The sequence below is a fragment of the Phyllobates terribilis genome, unplaced genomic scaffold (genome assembly GCF_046119375.1).
Source record: "Phyllobates terribilis strain yellow unplaced genomic scaffold, ASM4611937v1 Scaffold_4__5_contigs__length_816908805, whole genome shotgun sequence".
In the NCBI taxonomy this organism is placed as follows: Eukaryota; Metazoa; Chordata; class Amphibia; order Anura; family Dendrobatidae; genus Phyllobates; species Phyllobates terribilis.
Window position 1 is genome coordinate 572,982,103 of NW_027362764.1, and position 25,555 is coordinate 573,007,657.

General features: G+C 45.6%; 1 protein-coding gene across 2 annotated transcripts in view; it reads right to left on the reverse strand.

The window, feature by feature from the left end:
• SMCHD1 (structural maintenance of chromosomes flexible hinge domain containing 1) overlaps window positions 1-25,555 on the reverse strand; it is a 266,367-nt gene that overhangs the window by 95,514 nt on the left and 145,298 nt on the right. For both annotated transcript variants that reach the window (XM_073679119.1, XM_073679120.1), the window contains exons 26-28: window positions 21,611-21,759; window positions 20,854-20,942; window positions 20,443-20,561 (exon numbers count right to left, since the gene is read on the reverse strand). In XM_073679119.1, the coding sequence (XP_073535220.1) occupies window positions 20,443-20,561; window positions 20,854-20,942; window positions 21,611-21,759 (357 nt within the window). The remainder of the gene's footprint in view (window positions 1-20,442; window positions 20,562-20,853; window positions 20,943-21,610; window positions 21,760-25,555) is intronic.

The window sequence follows — 25,555 nt, forward strand, 5'->3', positions numbered from 1 at the left end:
GCAGAAATTGTGTGACAAATGTTGTTGCCAGTTTTACTAATTTTCCCATGTGAAAATGTAAAATCTGGGGATAAAACAAAATTCATATGGCAAAAATGTAATTTTATCTTCACCGCCCAATTGTATAAAATTCTGTGACAAACCTGTGGTATCACTATGATCACTGCACCCTTAGATTAATTCATTGAGAGGTGTAGTATGTAAAATGGGGTCACTTATGGGAGGATTTTGCTGTTCTGACACCTCCTTATCTCTGCTAATGTGATATGGCAGCTGAAAACCATAACAAAATCTGAACTCCGATACAGCGCTCCTTCCCTTCTGAGATTTACACTGTGCCTCAAAAGTAGTTTTAGACCACACCTGAGATATTGGCGTACTCAGAAGAAATTGCATAGCTAATTTTACTGTCCATTTTCTCCTATTATCCCTTTTGAAGACTAAAAAATTAGGGCTAAAGCAACATTTTAGAGGAAAAAATGTTACATTTTCCATTGACTCAGCCCAATGTTAAACAATTCTGTGAATCACCTGAGGGTGAAAAATGCTCACAACACACCTAAATGAATTCCTCAAGAGATGCAGTTTCTAAAATGGGGTCACTTGTGGGGGTTCGTGCTGTTTTAGCATGTCAGGGGCACTTCAAATGCGAAATGGCATCTGCAATCTATTGCAGCCAAAATTGACTTCCAGAACTTAATTGGCGCTCCTTCCCTCCAGAGCCCTGCCGTGCGTCCATACAGTAGTTTTCTATCGGCGTACTCCAGAGAAAACGCACAATATATTTTAGGGTCTATTTTCTCCTGTTACCCTTGTGAAAAGAAAAAATTTGAGGCTAAAGCAACATTTTTATCAGAAACATATTTTTTCATTTTCACGGCTCAACATTTTAAAATTCTGTGAAGCACCTGTGGGTTAAAGATGCTCACCACACCTCTAAATAATTTCTTGAAAGATGTAATTTCTAAAATGGGGTCACTTGTGGGCGTTTTTCACTGTTTAGGCACCTCAGGGGCTTTGTAAACATGAAATGGCCAATTTTGCACTCCAAAAGTCAAATGGTGCTCATTCCCTTCCGAGCCCTGCCATGCTCCCAAACAGTTTTCCACCATATATGGGGTATCGGTGAACTCAGGAGAAAACGTACAACAAATTGAATGATCCATTTTCTCCTGTTAACCTTTTGAAAATGCAAAATTGGGACTAAATCAATATTTTGGTGGAAAAAAAGTAAAATTTTTATTTTTTCCTCCCACATGGCTTAAAGCAGGGGTCCTCAAACTTTTTAAACAGGGGGCCAGTTCACGGTCCCTCAGACCATTGGAGGGCCGGAATATAGTTTTTAAAAAAAACTATGAACAAATTCCTATGCACACTGCACATATCTTATTTTGAAGTAAAAAAAACAATACAGGAACAAATACAATATTTAAAATGAAGAACAAGTAAAGTTAAATCAACCGGTATTTCAATAGGTAGGTAACTGTACCCAATAGGCAGCATAGGTCCCCAATAGTCAGGTAAATGTCCCCAATAGGCAGCATAGGTCCCCAATAGGCAGCATAGGTCCCCAATAGGCAGCATAGGTCCCCAATAGGCAGGTAAATGTCCCCAATAGGCAGCATAGGTGCCCAATAGGCAGCAAAGGTGCCCAATAGGCAGCAAAGGTGCCCAATAGGCAGCAAAGGTGCCCAATAGGCAGCATAGGTCCCCAATAGGCAGCATAGGTCCCCAATAGGCAGCATAGGTCCCCAATAGGCAGCATAGGTCCCCAATAGGCAGCATAGGTCCCCAATAGGCAGCATAGGTCCCCAATAGGCAGCATAGGTCCCCAATAGGCAGCATAGGTCCCCAATAGGCAGGTAAATGTTCCCAATAGGCAGGCTGTTTCCCCCTTATAATGCCTTATGCAGGCTGTTCCCCCCCTTATAATGCCCCATGCTGGATGCCACCCCCCATATAATGCCCCATGCAGGATGTCCCTTTCCCCTCCATATAATGCCCCATGCAGGATGTCACCCCCCATATAATGCCCCATGCAGGATGTCACCCCCCATATAATGCCCCATGCAGGATATCACTCCCCTGTCTTTATAATGCCCCATGCAGCATGTCACCCCCCCCATAATGCAGCATGTCACCCCCCCATATAATGCCCCATGCAGCATGTCACCCCCCCATATAATGCCCCATGCAGCATGTCACCCCCCCATATAATGCCACATGCAGCATGTCACCCCCCCCATATAATGCCCCATGCAGCATGTCACCCCCCCATATAATGCCCCATGCAGCATGTCACCCCCCATATAATGCCCCATGCAGCATGTCACCCACTCATATTATGCCCCATGCAGCATGTCCCCCCCCCATATTATGCCCCAAGCAGGATGTCCCTTTCCCCCCATATCATGCCCCATGCAGGATGTCACCCCCCCATATTATACCCCTTGCAGGATGTCACCCCCCCATATAATGACCTATGCCTCCATACATTAAAAAAAAAAAAAATCCAATACTCACCTCACTTATCACTTGCTGCCGTTGCCGCTGCTCTGGACTCCAGCGTCGCGGCGGCGTTGTCCCGCTCTGCGCTGCCTGTGACAGCACTCGGGAGGGCGCGGTGTAAAGACATCACCGCGCCCTCTGACCTGAGACGTCACAGGAAGCGCAGAGCACGGAAGACAGCGGATCTGCAGAGGCACGGGGAGAGGTAAGTATCCGCCTGCCGGGGCCCTGAGCAAGCGGGGGGAGAAGGGCGGGCGCTGACACCGCTCCCCTCTCCTCCGCCCATAGCCTGGCGGGCCGGATAAAAGTCCTCCGCGGGCCGCATGTGGCCCGCGGGCCGTAGTTTGAGGACCCCTGGCTTAAAGTCTGAACCCTCGAAAGTATTACTAAACTTCTTCAATGAGGTTTTCAGGACCTTGAGGGGTGTAGTTTTTAAAATGGTGTCATTTTGAGTATTTTCTGACACATAAGGCCCTAAAAAATGGTTTGTGAATTGTGTTCGGTAAATGAAAAATTGCTGAGAGACTTGACCCTTTTAACTTACTAACAAACAAAAAAAATCTATGTTTCAAAAATGATGCTGATGTAAGGTAGAGATGTGGAAATGTTATTTATTATTTGGTTTAAGAACATAAAAATATAAAGTTTGAAAATTGCAATTCTTATCGACCTAAATTTACCACTAAAATGAAGTACAAAGAGTCACAAGAAAACAATCTCAGAATCACTGTGATTATATCACTGAGATAGGCTGAAGTGACACTGGTCAGAATTGAAAAGACGGATTTTGGTAAGAACTTACCTGTAAAATCCTTTTCAGCGAAGGAAGGAAGGGAGACACAGACATTACTAGTGGGTAGGCGGAGCCCACACAGGATAGAACACCTCAGATTACAAAAAAGTGTTGACCGGCCCCTCCAGCTTGGGCTCCTCCTACTCCAGCTCTCCAGTCCGTACACAAGCTAAGGAAGAGCAATTAACACCAGCGGAGCAACACAACCCCTTCTGAAAAACTTAGAAAAAAGCAAGAAGACAGGTTATGCATATAACAAAAAAAACCACACAGTCCCAGGTACTACTCACTGGACCTGACCACTGCGATGAGCTGGCAATGCTGGAACAGAGCCTTAGCGCGCCGACCCCAGCCCAGATAACCGCCATCAGAGAAGGGTCACGCCGCATCTGAAAACACAACAACACACTTCTGCCATGGGAGGGAGCTGTGTCTCCCTTCCTTCCTTCGCTGAAAAGGATTTTACAGGTAAGTTCTTACCAAAATCCGTCTTTCAGCAGCAGAATGGAAGGAAGGGAGACACAGACATTACTAGTGGGACGTCCCAAAGCAGTCCAGAAATTAAGGGTGGGAAAAAACAACAAAGGCAGATTCCCAACAACTTAGATAAATGCGCAACCAGCGCTAAACACAAGTTAAGGAGATAACCTAAACTACAGCCGCCTGCAGGACCCTACGTCCTAAGGCCGCATCCGCGGAAGCACTGACGTCCACCTTATAAAACTTTGTAAAAGTGTGGACGGAGCGCCAGGTAGCCGCCCAGCAGAGTTGAGCTGCCGAGGCCCCTTGATGAAAAGCCCACAATGAACCCACAGCTCTCGTGGAGTGAGCTCGAATCTTAATTGGGCAAGGCTCGCCCTTAAATCGGTAAGCTTCTAAAATGGCCGACCGAATCCATCGAGCTATAGTGTCCTTGGAAGCTCGTTGACCATGACGACGACCTGCTGGAATCACAAAAAGTGAGTCCGACTTCCGAAAACCTTGAGTAATAGACAAATAGAACTTTAACGCCCGCACCAAATCCAAAGTGTGCAAGGCCCATTCCTTCGCATTCCTCGGCTCTGGACAGAGCGAGGGCAACACAATATCCTGGTTAACATGAAATTGTGACACCACCTTAGGTAGAAAGTCGCCCCGTGTGCGAAGCACTACACGATCCGGGTGAAACTCCAGAAAAGGAGGCGAGCAAGAAAGAGCCGCCAACTCAGAAACCCTTCTCAAAGAGGTGACCACCACCAGGAAGGCAACCTTCCAGGAAAGCAATGAAAGGCTAACAGAGTCCATAGGCTCAAAAGGCCCATGTTGAAGAGCCTCCAAGACAAGATTGAGCCGCCAAGGAGTCACAAGTGCCTTCCGCGGCGGAAATTGACGGATTACCCCGCGAAAAAAGGAACGTACGTCCCTAAGCGAGGCGATAGCCTTCCGAAACAGCAAGGATAGAGCGGAAACCTGACCCTTCAGGGTGCTAACTGCCAAACCCTTGTCCAGCCCATATTGCAAAAAGGCCAACAAATTGGGAATGGAAAAAATCCTCGGGTTCCTTGAAGAACCGGAACACCACGAGAAGAAGGCTTCCCAAGTCTTGTGATAAATCCTAGTGGTAGCAGGACCTCTGGCCGCTCGCAGAGTGGCAATGACTTCGGCTGAAAATCCTTGACGGGTCAAGATTTCGGTCTCCAGAGCCACGCCGTCAAACGCAGAGACTTCAGGTCCGGATGACGAATGGGCCCCTGAGTTAACAGGTCCGGGCGAAGTGGAAGTGGAAGCGGAGGCACTGCCAGAAGCGACACCAGCGTTGAGAACCAAGTCCTCCTTGGCCAATCTGGGGCCACCAACATAGCCGAGACTCTCTCCAGTTTGATCCGACGTAACACCAGAGGAAGTAAGGATATCGGCGGAAACACATAGATCAGCTCGAATTGGTCCCACGGAGCCACTAGAGCATCCACCGCCACAGCCTCCGGGTCCTTGTACCTGGACATGAACGTCGGTGACCTGGCGTTGAACCTGGATGCCATCAAATCCACTTGGGGAGTTCCCCAACGGGAGCACAGTAGTGCAAAAACTTCCGGATGAAGACTCAATTCTCCGGGATCCACCTTCTCGCGACTGACGAAGTCCGCCGTGATATTCTGGACTCCTGGGATGTGAATCGCGGAGATGGCTGGAACCCTGGCTTCGGCCCATACCATGATCCGAGAGACCTCCATCATGAGCCTGGAGCTCCTCGTCCCACCTTGATGGTTGATATACGCGGCTGCCGTCGCGTTGTCTGTCTGCACTCGGACTGGCAGACCGCTTAAAGGGACCGTCCAGTGTTGGAGGCAAAGGATAATCGCCCTCAACTCCAGGAGGTCAGACTCTTCTGACGACCATACTCCCTGAACCCAGAGATAGTTCCAGACCCCCCCCCAGCCCGTCAGACTGGCATCGGTGGTTATGACCGACCACCGCGGAAGGAGGAAGGACTTCCCCTGGGATAACGCTTCTGGATGTAACCACCATCCTAGAGACTTTCGCACCCTGTGGGAGATGATGACACTGCGATCCAGCGAAGCCTGCGATCGATCCCAACGGGTCAGAATGAGCATTTGGAGACCCCTGAAAAGAAATTGAGCAAACGGGACCGCTTCCATTGACGCCACCATCAAACCCAGAAGGCGCATACACCTTCGAAGGGACATTGCTGTCGAAGACTTCATAACCTGTACATGTTGACGAAGACTTGCTTGCTTGTCCGGAGGCAAGGACACCACTGCCCGTACCGTGTCGAAGTGCATCCCCAAAAACAGGATTGACTGCGACGGTTCCAGAGATGACTTCTTCCAATTGACTAGCCATCCGAAGTCCTCCAGGAGCTGAAGGGATAGATTGCGAGCCCTCACCGCCTCCTCCTCTGTGGACGCCACAATCAAAAGGTCGTCTAGGTAGGGAAGAATTGTCACCCCCTGCCTTCGAAGGATCGCCATGAGAGGCGCCAGAATTTTTGTAAAAACTCTGGGCGCTGATGCCAACCCGAATGGCAGGGCCACAAACTGGTAATGGTCCTGACCTATGGCAAAACGTAGGAAGCGCTGGTGAGCCCTTCCGATGGGAATATGCAAATAAGCGTCGCGAATGTCGATTGACACTAAAAAATTGTTCTGTGACAGAGCCGCCACAACTGAGCGAAGCGACTCCATGCGGAATTTCCAGGTCCGGACATGCAGATTCAATTTTTTGAGATCCAGAATGGGTAGAAATTTGTCCTCCTTTTTGGGGACCACAAAGAGGTTGGAGTAAAACCCCCTTCCCCAATCCTCCGGCGGAACCGGCACCACCACACCATTCTGCAGAAGGGAATCGACCTCCCGCCGTAGAGCGGTAGCTAGCTTGGGCTCTGACGGAATGCGAGATTGACAAAATCTGTCCGGGGGTCGAGAAAGAAACTCTATGAAATAGCCTGCCGACACAACCCGCGTCACCCAGGCGTCTGAAACGTGGGACGCCCAAGTCGACTCGAACTGGAGCAGGCGACCCCCGACTCGAGGACCCTCGAGTGAAACCCTGGCGTCAGTCCGCCTTAGCGGGCTTTTTGTCAGCTTCCCGTTTGTCTTGACGGAAGTTCTGTTTCCAGGGAGTGCGGGATTTCTGAGAGATCTTTTTTCCCGAAAACGAGGGACGACCCAATTCCCAAGAGGGCTGACCGAACCGTCCCCTGGGCCGAAAGGGCCGCCGACTACTACCGGCACTAGACTTGCCAGACGCAGAAGCCACAGCTCTACGCTGCGGTAAAGCCGTTTCTTTTGCCTTGGCCTTCGTAATCAGTTCCGTGAGGTCAGACCCAAACAGCTGACCACCCTTGTAAGCTAAACACAGCAAACCTTGCTTGGAAATCGCGTCTCCGGTCCACTGCTTAAGCCACAGTGCTCTTCTGACTGTGACAGCCGAGGATTGCGCCCTGGACAGCAGTGACGTAGTATCCAGAACTGCATCTCTGCCATATCGCGCTGCCTCTTCCAACAACTTGAAAAGCCCTTCTACCTCGGATAGCGGGGATCCATCTTGCCACGCCGTCCGTAGGCGGTCCAACCACCTTAGGGAAGCTTCACCAGCACACATGGCTCCTAAAGCCGCTCTGAATCCATGACCCGCGGCCTCGTAGATGGATTTAGCCGCCATCTCCGTTTTTCTGTCCAGCGGATCCTGCAGACTCGCCTTCCCTTTAACAGGAAGTAATGAAGATTTGCTAAGCTGGGATAAAGGGACAACCACTTCAGGAGAAGGAATCCAATTAGCAATCGACTCCGTAGAACAAGGATACAGTGCCTCAAAAAACCGTGTTCCCTGAAAACGCTTATCTGGACACAGGAATTCCTTGAAAAAGCCGGGCCGACTTACCAGGGCGTCTAGCTACCTCCTCCGGTAACTGTAACGCCTCCCTCATAGCTCCAATAAAAGCATCCACACGGCCCAAAAGAGAGTCAGAGCGCCCCTGCCGATCCTCTTTATCCGAATCGGACATCTCCCCAGCAGAGCTTGAAGGGGAACCCTCCATATCAGAGATCTCCGAGTCGCTGCGCGGGGAGGACAGTACCGGCCTGTGGCGCTTCCTGCCATGAGAAGACAGTTGGGATCTAGCTGACACCCAATGACCTAGAAGGTCAGACAGGCTATCAATAGAACGAGTGAGAGCCTCCATTTTAACATCACTGAGTCCCCCGACCTGCGCTGCACTTGACGCCGTCGAGGACTCCTGCGAGTCAGTTACGCGAGACTGATCCTGTAGCGGACCTGGGAGACGGACCGCGCCTCCTGGACCCTGATCTGACATGCCCTCACACAGTATATAGCAGGCTTAAGCCTGTCAGTAACTAGGACAGTGTGGCTTCTAAAAGGAAAGAAACGCACGCTGAAGGGTTAAGGCTCTTACAGGGAGAGCTACCCCAGCTGTCCCCCAATTAAGGGTTAACCGCCTACCAGGGGGTTAATGCAGCAGACTCCCCACAACCTCTGCTAAATGAAAGAGGTGTGCGAGTCCCAGACAAAAAAACCTCTATATGAGGTAGCAGCTGCAGGGCAGCGCAGTCTGCCACCTAATTGTGCCGTAGAAAGGTGCCCTGCGCTGTGGGGGTGAGGAGGTTAAGCTTCTGCCCTAACAGGCAGAAGCGACTCACCCAGCTGGCCGCGGTGCAGCGTTCCTTCGGTTCTGACGGGAGGAGAGGAGAGTGAGGAGCCGGAGGAGGCCATCAGAAATGGCCGCCGCGCAGTGAAGAGAGAAGCCGGAAGGGGAGGGACAGGAGAAAGCGCGCGCTCAGAGCGCTACCTGCCCGCGAAAAGCCCGGGAAGGCGCGAAGCCACGCCCCCCGCCGGCATTCAAAAAGGCGCGCGACTCCTCCGCTCTCCGCTCCTGCCCCGCTTCACATGTCCTGCAGGGATCCACCTGCGGACGAAAAACACACAGTCACCAACGGTAAATGTAACAGCGGCCGCCGTAGCAGCCGCTGAAGCACTCAAACACATTTACAAATGCTGAGTACTCACCCAGCTGAGCGCCACAGGGACCCCCAGGGATTTGTGGCGCTGTGGCCCTTAGCTTCCCCCCAGGACGGAGCGCGCAGGGACCCCAATGGCGCGGTTTGCGTCTCCTCCGGGAAGCGTCCCTCATCCCCCCGGGGCCTGCAGGGTTCTGCAGGGACCACCATAAAGGGTATGCAGATCCGCCAGGGGAGGGGTGGGGGTCCTGCAGCGCTGAGACCCCTGAGACCTCTAGACCACGGGGGGTCCAAGTCTCTGTCCGATAAAAATAAAAAAATTTTCTGAGGAGCTGCTCCAGCAGCGACTATCCTCTGCGACCTCATATTTTAGACTGGAGAGCTGGAGTAGGAGGAGCCCAAGCTGGAGGGGCCGGTCAACACTTTTTTGTAATCTGAGGTGTTCTATCCTGTGTGGGCTCCGCCTACCCACTAGTAATGTCTGTGTCTCCCTTCCTTCCATTCTGCTGCTGAAATAATGGCCTGGTCAGGAAGGTGAAAACAGGCTGGGGGGGGGGGGGGGGGGGGGGTGAAGGGGTTAATAACCTCATTGACAGCATAAAGGCAGATAAGTGCATGTATTTCTGCATGTGACATCCATACTCAATACTGAATAAATCGAGGTTTTGAAAATGTGGTTTCCATTTTTTAACATTTGCACTTCATTAACATGTTTACCGATACTGTGGTTTCCATTACTCCCCAATTTTCCTTATTGGTGTTGCAATTTCAATGTTGAGGAGTGTGTATTTAGAGAAGGTTTCTGGAAAGTCAGTGCTCAGTGTAATTGATGTAGGGCCATGGGTGGTTTTGGTACAGAATTGAATGTAGGTCCCATTATGTAAATGTCCCAATTCCAGCAGAAAAGAAAGGGGTGGTGTCCTGCAATTACTGTATAAAAAAAAAACATTGAGTTGCTCAGCCATTGTTCAATTTCACACCTAGGTCAGCCACAGGTATTGATTAATCTCACACCAAAGTTTACTATTATACGCATCATTAAGTTAATTGACCAGTACAAATCTAAAATTGCCATCTCAGGTGACCAATACAAGATGGTAATCTTGGGAAAATCACAAATATAAATGGGTTTCAAATACTGCTGTACTTGATTTTTTTCACTAAAAAAGAAGCAAAACGTTCACACTAGGTGTTTTTTAGCATTTTTTGCACCACCCATTGCTTTCAATGAGTGAGAAAAACTGAAAGAAGTGACATGCTCTATTGTGCAAAAAAACATGCAAAGCACAAAATACTGAGGACAATAAACCAAGCTTTGCATGAGATTTCTGAAATCTCAGACTTTGCTGGTACTGTAAAACGCAGCGGAAAATTTGCATAAAAAAACGCATAAAAACACTGAAAAAATACCTAGGGTGAACATACCCTTAGAGTGGCTACATACCAACACCCATCAAATCTACTGATTGGCATCCAGTAGGAAACAAGTTCTCCTAGGGCCACTGGTTGCACAAACTCTGGCGCTCTCACACTTGTATGTTGCATCAGTATATTTTCCTGTGAGGTTTATATCCAGGACACCACTTACTTTTGTCTTTAAGACTGACAACAAAACATACATTTGCATCAATGTTCAATATAGTACATATTTGTTACTACCTGCATTACATCAAAGTAGCTTCACACCATTTGTTACCACCACGTCTAATATGGTATTGATCTGAATACAATTGTTGATCAGCCTTTAAACTATTTAAATCTGAAATGCAAGTAATAATATATGATGTTCTTAACCTGAAGAAGGGGTTGGTTTGACCCTGAAACGTGTCGATATATATTGAACAACGATCCTTTCACATATCTTCTGAACCAGATCATCTTTCTACATCAGCGCGACCATCATATTTGTCCTATCTTTGGATTCTTTCACGACTTCTGTGAACATGGCACAAATTGAGGACTGGCTATAACTGGGGTATATAGAGTATGCAAGGAGTACCTCATAGCAAAAGTGCTAAGAGGAGGACTAGGGAGTGCGAGAAGATAGGGAGTCAATATAGCTGAGATTCGCAAGTGATAATCCCCATGTTATCCAGTGATGGAGAACAATACATTAGATTTCAGAAACACTAGCTGTAATTAGTAAGGATTGGAATATATTTATACCAACAAGCCACCTAACTGTAGATAGCAGAGATTATGATCCCAGATTGACAGGCATTCCTAAACCCCACACAAAATTGATGAAGTAATACCACCTCTCAAGATGTCGCAACAGTTCATCCAGTTACACAATTTAATTAACCATTCTCCATGAAAGGATATAAAGCAATATAAAAGCAAGTAAAACAGAAAAGACCATATAAACGGTCAAGTTTTCTAAAATCTCAACCTATTGCTTTTACATCAGAATACATTTTTCCTTTGGTCTTATATTTACAGGAAAAATTATTTATTGAAAGAAATTTAGTTGGGTTATAGGTGGAGACATCTTGACAACTGGCTTTTAAGGTACATTTACACTGAAAGATTATTGTGACCAAGCGTTCCTAGGAATTCACATTTAACAATAATCTCACGGTGTAAACAGGCTGGTGATCACCCCATGAATGAGCATACACTGGTTAATTTGGTGAAATGATCTTTTGTGTTGCACAAAAAGATCATCCTTCTCCAAAGTGCATCATCTTGTGAGAACAGGACTTACAATGCCAACAATGGCAGCCTACATGCACTAAACAATTTGATCTTAATTGTTCAGCGCACATCATCATTAAAAGGGGTTGTGTGGCGCCCCTGAGGGTTCAGTCACCACAGGGGTACTGCACCTCAGATAGAGGTGTGGTATCTCCTCTTCCAGGTAAGGATGGAGCATCTCACAGGACCCCACTTCACCACTCAACACTACACCACTCCTGTCCTGTAGGGGGCCTAAATGAACCAGGGTGCTTCCCCGGTCCGGGATAGAGGAGATGGGGGGGGGGGGGACCAAAGATAGGGGGAACCATGTAGTGGGTGAGGGTGGAGGACACACTTTTAGGAAACACTTATTGATTCATATTTAATCTACGGCCATCTTATGTTTAGGGTCTTTGATTGAGGGTCTTCTGTCAGGGTCCAGCAAGAGGCTGTAGCTGGCGGAAGGTTCGCGGTCCTCGTACTCTGGCCTTGAGACGAGGAGCGGGTTAGAATTAACCGCTGTGTCTACCCGGTCAGGGTCCTGTTCTAAGAAAGCCTTGGAGGGGAGCAGAGGAGATAGGCTCCACAAGCAAAAGGATCCCAGGGGGATACGGACGGAGCGGAGTAGCCACCTGTATTCTTTATTCTGGCCTAGTCAGAGGGATTCCTGCTGCAAGAGGGGTGACCGGCCCCTGATATCTGACTTTGTTACTTCACGTCTCAGTCAGAAAAGCCCGGAGGCTTAGTGGATCCCAGGGGGATACGGACGGAGCGGAGTCGCCACCTGTATCTCTCACACTGCGTTTATCCAGTGGGACACGGCCTTACACCACGTTCATGCCACACACAGTCAGGAGAAGACTTAGTGGGAGAACTTACCAAGGAGAGGAACACACACCAGAGGGGTCTCGACAGGTGCTCCTGATCTACCTGGAAAGTGCTGAACCCCCTTCCCGGTGGCCGCAGTACGCCGTGTGTAGCAGAGAGAAGCTTTGCGGCTGAAAGTTCATCTAAAGTGAGTAAAGACCCGGATGACTTCACACACCGCCTCAGCCTGTTATTTCCTGCGCGGCACTGCACCCACCATTCCTTCTCACACTGCCCTGAGGCCTGCTCCGCCTGTGGGGAGCCGTCCCATCTTAGCTGCCCATAACACCAGCCTCAGTGGACTGTTGCAGCGCTGGTGTCCATCACCGGAAACCACAGGTGGCGTAGTCGAAATACCACTCATCCTTGAAAGCCCAATATTTTTATGTGACAGCCCTGGGCACGGAACGGGTCAAGGCCACGACTGCATCCCCCCGCAACACCTACACTGACCCGGCTCCGAGAAACCTCATTTCCCAGGGAGGGCGAGGAGACACAAACTTGGCGTAGTCGGCAGGATGAGATGACGTGCCCAAGGGATGGGGACTCGGCGCCCGGGCCTTGCTGTTAGTTTTGGGGGATGCCGCGGTGGCCGGCTCCCGAGGCCGTACTCTGGGGTCAAGCATTAAAAGGAAGAAGGAATGGTGGGGAAAGGCGTATGGATAGGAAAAGTTCGTGACGCCACCCGTGGTATCTGGTGAGGATCACCAGTGCTGCTACAGTCCTCTGAGGCCAGTGGTCCGGCAGCTTAGATGGTGCGGCTCCCCACAGGTGGAGCAGGGCCTCAGGGCAACGTAGAAGAGGGGATGCAGGACAGAGGAGACCCAGCTGGGTCGGAGGAAGAATAGGCACACACGAAAGTTCACTTCAGTACCTTTACTGGTGTGTGTTTCAGGCACGGTCCAGGGCACTGTAGGGTAAAGGGTGCATTTCAGGACTCTCCCCAGTGAGCGGGTGTGGGGCCTCCTGTTTCTTGCCCTTTCCCTAGTAAGTTTATGACCTGCCTGAAGCTAGGCCTAACTTGGTCTCTGTCTTGCACCTGCTGACCTGGTGGTAGGGCCTTCTGTTGGAGATCACACTCCCTGGTCTTTTGGACCTCAGTGACTCCTGACCCTGGAATTACAGTCAGCTTTTGGTATTCCTGGGACATATAGTTCTCCAAGGGTTCCGGTGGTTTCTGCTAGTCCTAGAGATCCTTGCAGACGCGGACCCGGTGTGCAGTATATGGTCTTGGGGTGAGCTGGCTAAGCTCCTCTGCCCCCTATGTAGCTCGCTACTCCACTTGCCTTCGGCCGCGCTCGGGGCCCTCACTAGGCTTCACACTGGCAGTAGGCCTTGCTACTCTTCACCGCTCTTATGGCGTCGGCACGCCTTAGGCTCACTAACCTGAGTCTGGACTGCGCTCCACTGCAGGCTGTCTTCTGCAGGAACTGATTGTAGACTCCAGACTAAACTGCCTAGCTCCACCTTCCCTATTTATATCCCTAACGGGCTCCCTCTGGTGGTCTGAGGAGGAAGGTGGAGGTGTGTGTATGCTGTGAGGGCCTCTTGTGGAGGAATCCGTCCATGCACCCCTCTAGGATCTGTGGCACTAATGCGCAGCAGGGCGCCACAGTTGGCCCCTCTTGGAGACAATTTTTTTTCTTTAACTTAAGGCTAAGTGCCCACGATGCAGAAATGCTGATGATTTTTTCTGCATCTCCCTGGCAGGAAAAACGCATGCGGATTTTACATTTGTGTTTCCTGCCAGGTAGAAGCGTTTGTCAAGCGTTTTTGCATGCATTTCTGCATGCGGGTTATCAAGCGCTTTTCCAAGCGATTTTAGCATCACTTGGAAAACTGCTTGACAATTTGGTCACACTATATAAATCCATGCAACAGGCATGGATTTATATAGTGTGACCAAGTTAATAGATAAAGAAAGAATAAAAATGGTAAAAAATAAAAAAAATTAACATACTCACCTTTCAACGGCCCCCGGTCTTCTCTCCGGTGCGTCCGGAGTCTTGGGCGGCTCGCGGTGGTGTAAAAGGACCTTCCATGACGTCATTTAGTCATGTGACAGGTCACGCAACCGCCGACGTCAGTGGTCGCGTGACCAGTCACATGACTAAATGACATCATGGAATGTCCTTTTACACCATCGCGAGCCACCAGGGAGCCAGGACGCACCAGAGAGAATACCGCGGGCCATCAGCAGGTGAGTATAACGTTTATTTTTATTTTAAATTCTTTTTTTTTTTTTTCTTTTTTTTTTTTTTACAGGTACTATAGTACCTGGGACTAGAGGAGAGTCTCCTCTTCTCCAGACCCAGGTACCATCCGCACACTGAATCGCTTAATATCCGCATGTGCACATGTAGTCATGCAGATATTAAGCGATTCAATGCAAGTCAATGGCGGCAATTACGCCGCATTTCCGCAAAAATAATGGACATGCTAAGGATTTTTCCGCAATGATAATCCGCAGCGGAAATTTCCGCAGCATGTGCACAGCACATGAAAATTATCATTGGGGACCATGGGACATGTAATACCAAGCGTTTTCGCTGCGGAAATTCGCTTGAAAAACGCATAGTGGGGACGCAACCTAAATGCACGTGTTTTGGCCTAAAAATTTTTGCAATTGGTTTTCATTAAAGTGTGGCATTGTTTTGCTTTCACAGGCTCTTTGCTTGCCTGCACACTCAACTTTAGTGTAGTCTGTGGTCATAAATCTGTTAAGAGGAGCTCAGAAAAAGACAGATAAAGAGTTAAAAACTTTCCTGTTAGGCTGTGAGAAAGTGCTCACTGATGGATTTTCAGGTGAAGAGGTCACTTTCTCTTGTTAGTGCAGCTTTCTTCACAGACTGACCAGCACTTCTATCCATACAGTGGCTGCTGGTGGAGGAGCAATAAACCTGTCCACCAGTCTACTCCAATTGGAAAACATCTCACATGAGAAAGCTGCTTTTCTATTGGAGGAAGCTGATGGTCAGGTCAGGTCACTGTTCCTCCACCAGCAGCCATTGTATGGACAGAAGTGCTAGTCCGTGTGTGAGGAAAGCTGCATTAACAAGAGAAAGTGACCAACCTATTCACCTAGGAATCCATTAGTGAGCTCTTTCTGAAAGACTAACTTTTTTTTTAATTAATCTCTTTTTGAGGTCCTCTCTCAGCAGATTTATGGCCACCGAATACATTAACCCCTTCACGACGGGGCCAATTTCCATTTTTGCGTTTTCATTCTTTTCTCATTTTCATCCCACACCCATAATTTTTTTTATTTTTCTGTCCACATTGACATGTGAGGGCTTGTTTTTTGCGGGACGAGTTACACTTTTGAATTACACCATTCATTTTACCACATGATGTAATGGAAAATGAAAACAAAAATTCAAAGTGGGGAGAAATTGTAACAAACAAACTGAATTTTGACCTTGTTTTTTGGGAATTGTTTTTACGGTGTACATTGTGTGGTGAAATTGACCTCACAATATGATTCTGCCCATCAGCACGATTATGGTGATACCAATCATGTCCAGTTTTTTTTTATTATTTTAGTAGTGATAAAATCAGAAAGATTAAAAAAAATTGTTTTAGTTTTGAGTCGCCATTTTCTGAGACGTGTAACGTTTTCGCTCAATAGGTCTGTGTGACTTTTTTTTTTTGCGTGGCAAGACAACGTTTCGATACAATTTTGGAATAGATATGAGGTTTTAATTGCTGTTACAGCATTTTTCAGGGTATTGCAGCAACCCAAAAAAATGTAATTTGGGCGTTCTTGAATTTTTTCTGTTTACCACTTGGGTTAATTATTTTATATTTTGATAGATCGGACTTTTATGAACGTGGCGATACCACATGTGTTTATTTTTTTATTACCTCTATTTTTAATAGGGGAAAAGGGATTGATTTGAACTTTTTAAAGTATATGAAAAACACCCCCCAAAAAAACAAACTTTTTTTTTTTACTGCACTTGTTAGTCCTCTTAAAGAAACACTCTTCAAAGTTTGTATCCTCGTAATAAATTTCAATTAACATATTATATAGCACTGTGTACTTTCAATTGCTAATTTTGCCCTTCTACTCAGCTAATTCTACTCTCTTTTCTGCTCTATGTAGAAACAGGAAGTCTCTTGTCCCTGCATTTATCATCCTCCTCTTCAACTCCTGATCCAGCTCCTCCCTCTTCCCCCCTGCCATAGACTTTTGCTGTGACTCATGACTTGTGCGGACAAAATTGACCTCCTGTTTCTAAATAAAGCTTAAAAGGATTCGGCTAGTCAGTTTTTAATCATGTGATGTCATAGACCTAATGGAAAACAGAAGCATTAACTCGATAGAAAGGCAAAATGAGCAATTGTAAGTACACAGTGCTAAATAATATGAGAACTGCAATATATTAAGAGGTTAAAAGTTTTGATTGGAGTGCTTCTTTAAGGGACTTGAACATGCAATCATCAGCATCGTTGCATATAGCAAAAATCACGGTCTCCTTTGAAGCCCATCCACAGGCAGAGTTTCAAGGAGCTCCATAATGACAAGCACGGAGGTCCTTCAATAGACCCCCGGTAGTCATAGCAGCCAATCAGCAACCACGATAGCATCACAATTGGGCATAGAAGGAAGCCACATGCTCGTTGTAAATGACACTGTCAGAGTTTTACAGCGGCACTTAACAGGTTAACAATTGCAGGAGGCACTTCTTGTCACCCGCAATTGTTAAAGGCAGGTCTTGGCTGTAACACACAGCCATTACCTCCCTTGAGCACGTTCCATACACCAGCTTCCGACTTGTGCCGTATATGTACGGCGGATGCTGTGAAGGGGTTAAGGTTAAATGTGCACAGAAAAAAAAGAGCCTGTAAAAGCCAAATGGTGCAAAATTTGTAAAAAAAAAAAATAAATAAAAATTTCAAAAATGATTTTTAGCATAAATGCATTTAAGCAAAACAAAATTTTGCCCCCAAAAGGTAGTCAACCCCTTTAAGCGTTGCCTGTCAAACAGGCTATTAACCCCTTAGTGACATTGTCAGCAATTGTACGTCCTGGGCCTTATGCACCAGGTACGTACTATTACGTACAATGCCATCGCGCCCGCACAGAAGCTGTGCGGGGTGATAACCGCTGGGTGTCAGCTTATTCTGACAGCTGACGCCTGATGCTATGAGCCAGGAGCGGTTCCGCACGGCTCCCGTCACATTAACTCCCGAAATGCTTCGAGCGAAGTCGATCGCAGCATTCCGGGAGCAAGGAGAGGCAAGAGACCCTCTTACCTTGAATCGCGACCCCGCGCTGTGTGTGCGGGTCCCGATCGTTGCCATGGTGCTCCGATGTCATGACTACATCCGAGTTACCAGGCAGCAGGAAGTTACTTCGATCATATGCAGTGCACGGTCAAAGTAACTTGTGCCTGCATCTGCTGAATCTCTATGCTATACAAGCGATTAGCCTGCAAAAAATGAAAGTCCCATAGCGGGACAAAGTGTAAAAACATCAGAAAGTGAAAAAAATAAAAATAAAAACAAACAAAAAAAAAGGTAAAAATATGAAAAAAAAAATATGAAAAAATAAAAATATAGTGTACCCATAAATAAATATTATTATGAAAGAAAAAACAAAAAACAAATCAATAAAAGTACACATACTTGGTATCGCCACGTCCAGAACAACCTGACCTATAAAATTGTCCCACTAGTTAACCCCTTTAGTGAACACTGTACAAAAAAAAAAAAAAAAGCAAAAAACAATGCTTTATCATACCGCCAAACAAAAAATGGAATAAAACGCGATCAAAAAGACGAATGTAAATAAAAATGGTACTGCTGAAAACGTCATCTTATCCCGCAAAAAACAAGCTGACGAAAAATAAATCATCCGAAAAATAAAAAAGTTAAAGCTCTCAGAATAAAGCGATGCAAGAAAAAAATTATTTTTTATATAAAATAGTTTTTATTGTGTAAAAGCGCCAAAACATAAAAAGAAATATAAATGTGGTACCGTTGTAAAAGTACTGACCCGAAGAATAATGTTGCCTTATCAATTTTACCACAAATGGAACGGCATAACCCCCCCCCCCCCCAAAAAAAACCAAATCTTGAATTGTTGTTTTTTTGTTTATTATGCCTCCCAAAAATCGGAATAGAAAGCAATCAAAAAATGGTACATGCCCGAAAAAGGTACCAATAAAAACATTAATTATCCCGCAAAAAAACAAGCCATCACATGTCTCTGTCGGCCAAAATATGGAAAAATTATAGCTCTCAAAATATGGCGAGGCAAAAACTAGTCTTTGCAAAAAAAAAAAGGTTTTTTTTAGTGTGTGACAGCTGTCAAGTCATAAAAACCTGATATAAATCTGGTATCGCTGTAATCGCACCGACCCGAAGAATAAAGTCGTCTAATCACTTATACCACACGGGGAACAGCGTAAAAAATAAACTCTAGGGTCACAGTTGTGTTTTTTCAAAAGTAAAAAAAAAAATAAAAAATTATGAACATAAGGCGACTAGTGTTGAGCGCAAGTGCTCGCTACTTGAGTTTGCATCGGGTGCTCGGGTATGCACAGAGTATAGCGGGTGCTCGAGTGACATGCTTGAGTCTCCGCCCCATATGTTTCGCGGCTGTTACACAGCCAAAAAAACTTGTGAGGATGGCTTGCCATGCACGAACAATCCCTGTATGTTTTGTTTTGGGTGTCTAACAACCGTGAAACATGCAGGAAGGGGACTTGGGCATGTCACTCGAGCACTCGCGATACTTGGTGCATACCTGAGTACCCGATGCAGACTCAAGTAGCGACGCTCAAGACTAATGACAACTTATTCAATATGATGACCTAATGTAATCAAATTCTGTGTTGTACCTCTGGGTTCAGAATGTTCACTATAGCCCTTAATAAAATCCTTGAAGGGTCTAGTTTCCAAAATGGGTCACTTTTGGGGGGTTTCCACCGCTTAGGCACATCAGGGGCTCTCCAAACGTGACATGGCGTCCACTAATTATTAAAGCAAATTTTAAATTCAAAAAGTCAAATGGCGCTCCTTCCCTTCCGAGCTCTGATGTGCGCCCAAACCGTGTTTTTTCACATATGGGGTATCGGCGAGCTCAGGAGAAATTGCACAACAAATTTTGGGGTCAATTTTTTCCTGTTACCCTTGCGAAAATAAAAAAATGGGGTCTAAAAGGAACATTTTTGTGAAAAAAAGTTTAATGTTCATTATTTCTTCCACATTCCAAAAATTCCTGTGAAGCACCTGATGGGTTAATAAACTTCTTGAATGTGGTTTAGAGCACCTTGAGGGATGCAGTTTTTAGAATGGTGTCACTTTTGGGTATTTTCTGTCATAAAGGCCCCTCAAAGTCACTTCAAATGTGATGTGGTCGCTAAAAAAAATGGTTTTGTAAATTTTGTTGGAAAAATGAGAAATCGCTGGTCAATGTTTAACCCTTATAACTTCCTAACAAAAAAAAAATCTTAGTTGCAAAATTGTGCTTATGTAAATTAGACATGTGGGAAATGTTATTTATTAACTATTTTGTGTGACATATCTCTCTGATTTAAGGCCATGAAAATTTAAAGCTTGAAAATTGCAAAATTTTTGCCAAATTTCCGTTTTTTTTTCATAAAGTAACGCAAGTCATTTTGAATACATTTTACCACTATCACGAAGTACAATATGTCACGAAAACACAATCTCAGAATCAGTGGTATCGGTTGAAGCTTTCCAGAGTTATTACCTCATAAAGTGACAGTGGTCAGAATTGTAAAAATTGGCCTGGTCATTAACGTGCAAACCATCTTCGGGGGTAAAAGGGTTAAACAACTGACAATCGGTAAATATTTAACAACAGACTATCCTTTAATCCTGTAAATTGGTTCATGCAAACCCACAGTTACTTTTTATTCTACAGTTTTGGTTTCTGTGGATCTCAGAAATATTACAGCATGCAAGGAGGGAGAGCACCTCAACCATACAAAAGCATAGATCAGATCTGACATGGAACAGATTTCCAACTTTTTGTTTTCCATTTAGGTGCTTTATTTTTGTAAACCGTATAATACAGAACGACTATTTTTGAACCGTTAAATAAAAAATCACATTATTTTGATACCTGAAAATAAAAAAACAACAAACCTGAAATGTCTTTTTGATTTTTGTTTTGTCGAGATTATTGCCAGAGACACCCAGAGAATCAAGGCTAGAATTGGAGAGGTTTTCTGTAGGATTTCCAAATTGGTCCGTTACTAGTAACTCTGTATATTGTACAAGAAAAAGAAATACAATGTAAATGATAATATGTAAATGTAGGAAACAAATGTAGGAAACAGGATCATTACATCTGTGCGCAAGAATTTCTATAATGGCTACTTCTACACACAGGACACCATTACTGTCAAGTAGCAGGTGTTCCTACACAGCTCGCAGCCCCAAAAATACTCGAAATGAAGAGAAACTGAGAATGGCACACTGTCCCAACTCCAGCTTCTATGTACTATTTTTTTATGCTAAAAAAATTTGAATTGAAATTTTGAACAGGTCACTTACCAATTTCACTTTTTAGCTCTTCACCCATGCGGACAACATGGTCTCCTTTTAACTTGCATTTCAAATGTTTTGGTTCATCAGGAATAGGTCTGAAAACATTTATGAAAAACTCCATATTACTAAACACTGATAAGACACTGTCAGACTGTAGGGGACACGCGCTTAACAAATACAAACACTCAATTGTCAATTTATTCATACATTTCCAGGAGGCATTAAAGGGAACCTGTCATCAGAAAAAACGTTATTAACCTGCCCGGCATTGGCAATTAGTGTAACGTTGCAGGGAGAAAATGAACTTTATTCCTGATGGCAGCATTGGGTCTCAGCCAGTGTGAAACGTGCGTTGGTGTGATGAGTTCCCGTAGCAACTAAAGAGGTAAAGTGTGCTATATATTTCATAAACGTAAATCTAGCTGTATACTTTCCTATAGGTGAATATATAATTACTTTCACTATCTTGCCAACTATTGCTTTAGGAAAAACAACAGTGCTTTGTTCTTTGTGCAAAACATAAAGGGGCAGATTCATCACGACTGGTGCTTCTTACAACAGTCATATGCTGAAATTTTGTGACATCCATATTCCAGGAAACGTGAGAAAACTATGACAGATTCCCCCAAAGGTTCTTTGCTTAAACAACGCATACCTCGATTGAATGTAGTAAATTCAGAGTGACAAAGGGAGTGAGAATCACACACCGTCCAAGTACAGTAGAAATATTTTCAGTAACAAATATTAAAAATGCAAAACATACTTCACAGTGAATGCACTCTCCAAAGAAACCGTGTCGTCATGAAGAGTCACTTGGCAAAACTGAATGTTAGTTACTGAAGATGACACCTGAACATCAGGTAACATTCCTTTCAGCAGTCTCTCAATGGGAGTTTTTGGGGTCCAATTGACCTGTTGATAAATGAGGCAAGAAAACAATATTATGCTGTTTAAATCAGAAGTATGTCACATCACTGATTATGTCCTTGTTTCACCATTCAAACACATACAGTGCCTACAAGTAGTATTCAACCCCCTGCAGATTTAGCTGGTTGACACATGCGGAATTAACTTGGCATTGTGACATTTGTACTGTAGATCAGCCTGGAAGTGGGAAATGCACTGCAGCAATTTTTTTTTTTAAACGTAAAAAGTTAATTCAGAGTGTCATTTATTATTCAACCCCTCAAACCACAAGAATTCTGTTTGGTCCCCCTAAAGTATTAAGAAGTAGTTCAGGCACCAAGAATAATGAGCTTCACATGTGTGGATTAAAGATCTCTTTTGCCAGCCTTTTCTGACTATTTAAGACCCTCCCCAAACTTGTGAACAGCACTCAGACATGGTCAACATGGGAAAGACAAAGGAGCATTCCAAGGCCATCAGAGACAAGATCGTGGAGGGTCACAAGGCTGGCAAGGGGTACAAAACCCTTTCCAAGGAGTTGGGCCTACCTGTCTCCACTGTTGGGAGCATCATCCGTAAGTGGAAGGCTTATGGAACTACTGTTAGCCTTCCACGGCCTGGACAGCCTTTGAAAGTGTCCTCCTGTGCCGAGGCCAGGCTTGTCCGAAGAGTCAAGGCTAACCCAAGGACAACAAGGAGGGAGCTCCAGGAAGATCTCATGGCAGTGGGGACATTGGTTTCAGTCAATACCATAAGTAACGTACTCCACCGCAATGGTCTCCGTTCCAGACGAGCCCGTAAGGTACCTTTACTTTCAAAGCGTCATGTCAAGGCTCGTCTACAGTTTGCTCATGATCACTTGGAGGACTCTGAGACAGACTGGTTCAAGGTTCTATGGTCTGATGAGACCAAGATCGAGATCTTTGGTGCCAACCACACACGTGACGTTTGGAGACTGGATGGCACTGCATACGACCCCAAGAATACCATCCCTACAGTCAAGCATGGTGGTGGCAGCATCATGCTGTGGGGCTGTTTCTCTGCCAAGGGGCCTGGCCATCTGGTCCGCATCCATGGGAAGATGGATAGCACGGCCTACCTGGAGATTTTGGCCAAGAACCTCCGCTCCTCCATCAAGGATCTTAAGATGGGTCATAATTTCATCTTCCAACAAGACAACGACCCAAAGCACACAGCCAAGAAAACCAAGGCCTGGTTCAAGAGGGAAAAAGTCAAGGTGTTGGAGTGGCCTAGTCAGTCTCCTGACCTTAACCCAATTGAAAACTTGTGGAAGGAGCTCAAGAATAAAGTCCACATGAGACACCCAAAGAACCTAGATAACTTGGAGAAGATCTGCATGGAGGAGGGGGCCAAGATAACTCCACAGACCTGTGCCGGCCTGATCAGGTCTTATAAAAGACGATTATTAGCTGTAATTGCAAACAAGGGTTATTCCACAAAATATTAAACATAGGGGTTGAATAATAATTGACCCACACTTTTATGTTTAAAAATTAATAAAATTCAACTGAGCAACATAACTTTTTGGTTTGTAAGATTTATGCTTCTGTTCATAAAACCTACTCTCGTTTGCAGTTTGAAGGCTCTAACTTATTTGCATCTTATCAAACCAGCTAAATCTGCAGGGGGTTGAATACTACTTGTAGGCACTGTATAATGGACAAAACAGTTTTGATCTTTACGTATTATTACAATACTAGTGACATCATAAAAACATTCAACTTATGACCTCAAGCGGATATTCTTATGTTCAATTTTATGCAGACATGTTGTAGTAGGTCACCTCTTCCCTGCAGAAGATCGATACATACAGACACACACACAACCCCATTAGTTATAGAAATCTTGCAGTTTTCACAATTGCCTCTTGGGCTATTTTAGACTAAAGATCCGTTTACACGGCAGCATGATACGATCGCCAATTGGTAAACTTTTACCGATCAGTGGTAGTTTAATAGCCTGTTTACACAGGTAGCCCAAAATAAACTATTTGCACGTAGCCGATCTGTAACAGATTGCTAAGTGTGCAAAGGCTGCCATGGGTCTCGGCAGTGCGGGTCCGGTTTACACAGTATGAGAACACAGTGCAAAAGATCATTTCACTCCATGATCGACAGCCTGTATTTCATTGCAAGATAATAGTGAAACAAGTGTTTTTAAGAATGCTTATTCAAGATTATATTTCAGTGCAAATGCAGCTAAACTTTTTATAAATCATCAGCAATAGACTGACTCAGAACCCATCTGTTGTATTACAGTAGTTAATGAGCCTGTCTGTGTCTAAGTCATTATAAAGGATTGTGATTGTGGATTCTGTTTTATCAGCTTTGTATAGTGGTGTTACATGTCCTAATCTTGCTTTTGATGAGAAAAAAGGCTCCCATACACATTAACCCCTTAAGGACATTGGGTTTTTCAGTTTTTGTTTTTTGCTCCCCTTCTTCCCAGAGCCATAGCGTTTTTATTTTTTGGTCAATATGGCCATGTGAGGGCTTATTTTTTGCGGGACAAGTTGTACTTTTAAACGCCATCACTGGTTTTTCCATATCGTGTACTGGAAAAAGAGGAAAAAATTCCAAGTGCGGTGAAATTGCAAAAAAAATGCAATTCCACAGTTTTTTTTTTTTTTTACCACGTTCACTGAATGCTAAAACTGACCTGCCATTATTATTCTCCAGGTCATTACAAGCTCGTAGACACCAAACATGAATAGGCTATTTTTTATTTAAGTGGTGAAAAAAAAATCCAAAGTTTGCTATATATATATATATATAATTAAAAATATAAAAAAATATAGAAGTTTAAAAAACATTTTTTTTCTTTTTACACTTTCTGCATGCTTCAATAGTCTCCATAGGAGACAAGCTGCAGTTTCCTGATCGTTTCTACTGCACACAGGCGATGAGCAGATCGTCTGTATGAAGGAGAAATGCTCCTGTGCTATGAGCGCCGACCACTAGGTGGCGCTCATAGCTAGCGAAACATGACAACCACAGGGGTCTGCTGCAGACCCCGGGTTGCCATGCCCACCCATCAGGGATGGTGTCACTGATGGGCGGGGCCTAAGGCCGTGCTTCTGGCGCGGCGCTGTTAAATGCCGCTGTGAAAGATTGACAGCGGCGTTTAACTGGTTAACAGCCGCGGGTGGATCGTGATTCCACCTGCGGCTGTTGCGGGCACATGTCAGCTGTAAGAATCAGCTGACATGTGCCCGGTTCAGTGCGGGCTCAGTGCCGGAGCACTCACTGAACCGGTGGTAATGGCCTGGGGCGTACTAATAAGGGTTCGCACGATGGTCTAATGTTCATGGCGGTGCCGGCCAACTGATGGTCAAGAGAGATGTTGATCTCGCGTGTCCGATTTCAAACTGTTCTCTGAGAGATAAGCAGACAGCCGATGAGTGAGCCCGAGGCTTTCAAAGAGAACACAGGAGTGCTCGGCAGAGAGAGCTTCCCTGTGTATGGGAGTGTTAGCCGAATGATTAGATAAAGTATTGTTCAGTCAATAGCTTTCTAAAGAGTATGGTCAGCCTAAAGGCCCTGTCACACTTAGCGACGCTGCAACGATCCCGACAACGATACGACCTGTCAGGGATCGTTGCTGCGTCGCTATGTGGTCGCTGGTGAGTTGTCAAACAGGCAGGCTCACCAACGATCAGGGGAGCAGCGACATCGTGGAAAGAATCTTTCCACGATGTCCTGCTCCTGGTTACCAGCCTGCTGCTGAAGCAGGAGCAGGCTGGTAACTATGGTAAACATCGGGTTACTAGGGGCACATGCGC